General features: G+C 57.1%; 1 protein-coding gene across 1 annotated transcript in view; it reads left to right on the top strand.

Moving 5' to 3' along the window:
- Positions 1-2207, top strand: part of SRRM3 (serine/arginine repetitive matrix 3) — a gene marked incomplete at its 3' end in the record, with an annotated part of 19568 nt that extends 17361 nt beyond the window's left edge. The window contains exon 15 of the mRNA XM_031060604.1: positions 2192-2207. Coding sequence (XP_030916464.1) covers positions 2192-2207 — 16 coding nt within the window. The remainder of the gene's footprint in view (positions 1-2191) is intronic.
- Positions 2208-2209: the final 2 nt, after the last annotated feature.

Here is a 2209-nt window from a genome sequence, read left to right as displayed (position 1 = left end):
GATGGATGGATGGATGGATGGATGGATGGATGGATGGATGGATGGATGGATGGATGGATGGATGGATGGATGGATGGATGGATGGATGGATGGATGGATGGATGGATGGATGGATGGATGGATGGATGGATGGATGGATGGATGGATGGATGGATGGATGGATGGATGGATGGATGGATGGATGGATGGATGGATGGATGGATGGATGGATGGATGGATGGATGGATGGATGGATGGATGGATGGATGGATGGATGGATGATGGATGGAGAGATGATGGATGGATGAATGGAGGGATGGATGGATGATAGATGGATGGATGGTTGAATGGATGATGAATGGATGGATGATGGATGGATGGGTGGATGGATGAATGGAGGGATGGATGGATGGATGGATGAATGGATGGATGGATTATGGATGGATGGATGGACATACAGATAGATGGACGGACAGACAGATGGACAGACGGATGGATGGACACACAGATGGATGGACATACAGATGGATGTATGGACGGACAGACGGACGGATGGATGGATGGACATACAGATGGATGGATAGATGGATGGATGGATGGACACACGGATGGACAGCAGCAGCTCTGTGGATGCACAGATAGCTCTGAGGATGGCTGGGTGAATCAGCTGGCCCAGACAGATGGGTAACCAGACTGCCTCCAATGCTGTGACCCTCTGATCTCTTCCTATTTCGAGGCACGAACACAGGAATTAATTTTAATCCGCTGCGCATATTCCAGCAGTGCTCACGTCCGCAATCACGTCTCTCCTGCCCTCCAAAGCTGGTTTCTCCTCCTTGGGATCCTATTGCCTCAGGATCCTGAGCTGTAAGACAGGCAATATTTCGTGCCAGACAAAACACTGTGTGCATATGTAGCACCTCGTTAAGATGCAGCACTGGCGGCGGGGCCGTGCCCAGCCCAGATTGCCTCCTTCCTGACCTATTTGTCTCTCCCACTATCAGCTGGGTGATCAGGGGGGGCTGGATGTTCAGAAATCTGCCTCCCTGTGGGAGGGATTTTGTTTTGCCTGGGCAGGACTGGAGTTGTCAGGAGGGAGGACAGGAGAAAGGACAGGAGGAACACTGCAGAGCCCATGGGTTAGAGCTCCCCACAGTTCTCCCTGGTGGATGCCCTGGAAAGAGAATGGGCTGGGAAAGCTGTTCCCAGCCCAGCCCAGGTGCCACTGTCTGGTTTTCCATCCCTCCTGCTCCATCCAGGTTTTCCCAGGATGTCCCCAGGGAGGTGGCAGGGGTCAGCTGGAGAACACAGCCCATGGTCCCTGTGGGGACTGTTCACCTCATCCCACCACCATCCTTGGGGGGGATGGGGGTGGCAGACCCTGCTCTGCTCAGGGTTCAGGAGGAGCAGAGCCTTTTCTGTGAGGTGCAGAGGATGCTGTGGGGAGGGGGCAGCCAGGGAAACACCCCCAGCCCCCTTTGCCTGCCCCAGAGCCCAGCCAGAAGCCCCAGTTCCTGTCCTCAGTTCCCATCAAACCCTCCACCACGTGGTCCTACCTCAGTGATGCCAACTTCTCCTTTTCCATTTCATCCCAAGGTCCCTCCCGGAGAGCATCGCCGCCAGCCTGGCTCCCAGGGTAACCTTCCCCCTTCCTCCTCCTCCTCCTCCTCTTCCTCCTCCTCTTCCTCCTGGACCCCTCTGTGTCTCCTCACACCTCAGGATGCCCTCAGCACCCAGGCACTCTCTGGTCCCACTAACACCAGGCTGGGACAAGGGACAAGGGGCCGACTCCCGATGTCGCTGCCCCCTGTGTCCCCCCACCCCACTGTCCCTGTGCCTCCTGTGTCCCTCCTCATCCTCAGGCGCCGGCAGGCTGCAGCCCGCCTCCCGCTAATCCCAAACGTCTCTTTTTCAGCAGCTTTCAATCTTTGGTGTCTGGGAAACACAAAAGCCACATTAACCTGCTCACTTTCTGCCCTCGACGCTGCCTAATCCAGGACTAACACCCCGGGGGAGGGCGCAGGGGAGGCGGAGCGGGATGGATGGATGGATGGATGGGGAGGTGATGCCAGGTGGCCGCATCCTGACGCCGCTGGGATGCTTGGCTGCCCTGGTTCAATGCTTGGCCGTGCCGGGGGTCCAGCGCCGGACCCCCTTCCCCGAGCGGCCGCGGCGGGGGGGGCCTGACTCAGTTTCCCTTTTCCATTTGCAGCGCCCGCAAACGTCCCAT

Source organism: Geospiza fortis, unplaced genomic scaffold (assembly GCF_000277835.1).
Source record: "Geospiza fortis unplaced genomic scaffold, GeoFor_1.0 scaffold425, whole genome shotgun sequence".
Lineage (NCBI taxonomy): Eukaryota > Metazoa > Chordata > Aves > Passeriformes > Thraupidae > Geospiza > Geospiza fortis.
This window is presented reverse-complemented; position numbering and strand designations above follow the sequence as displayed.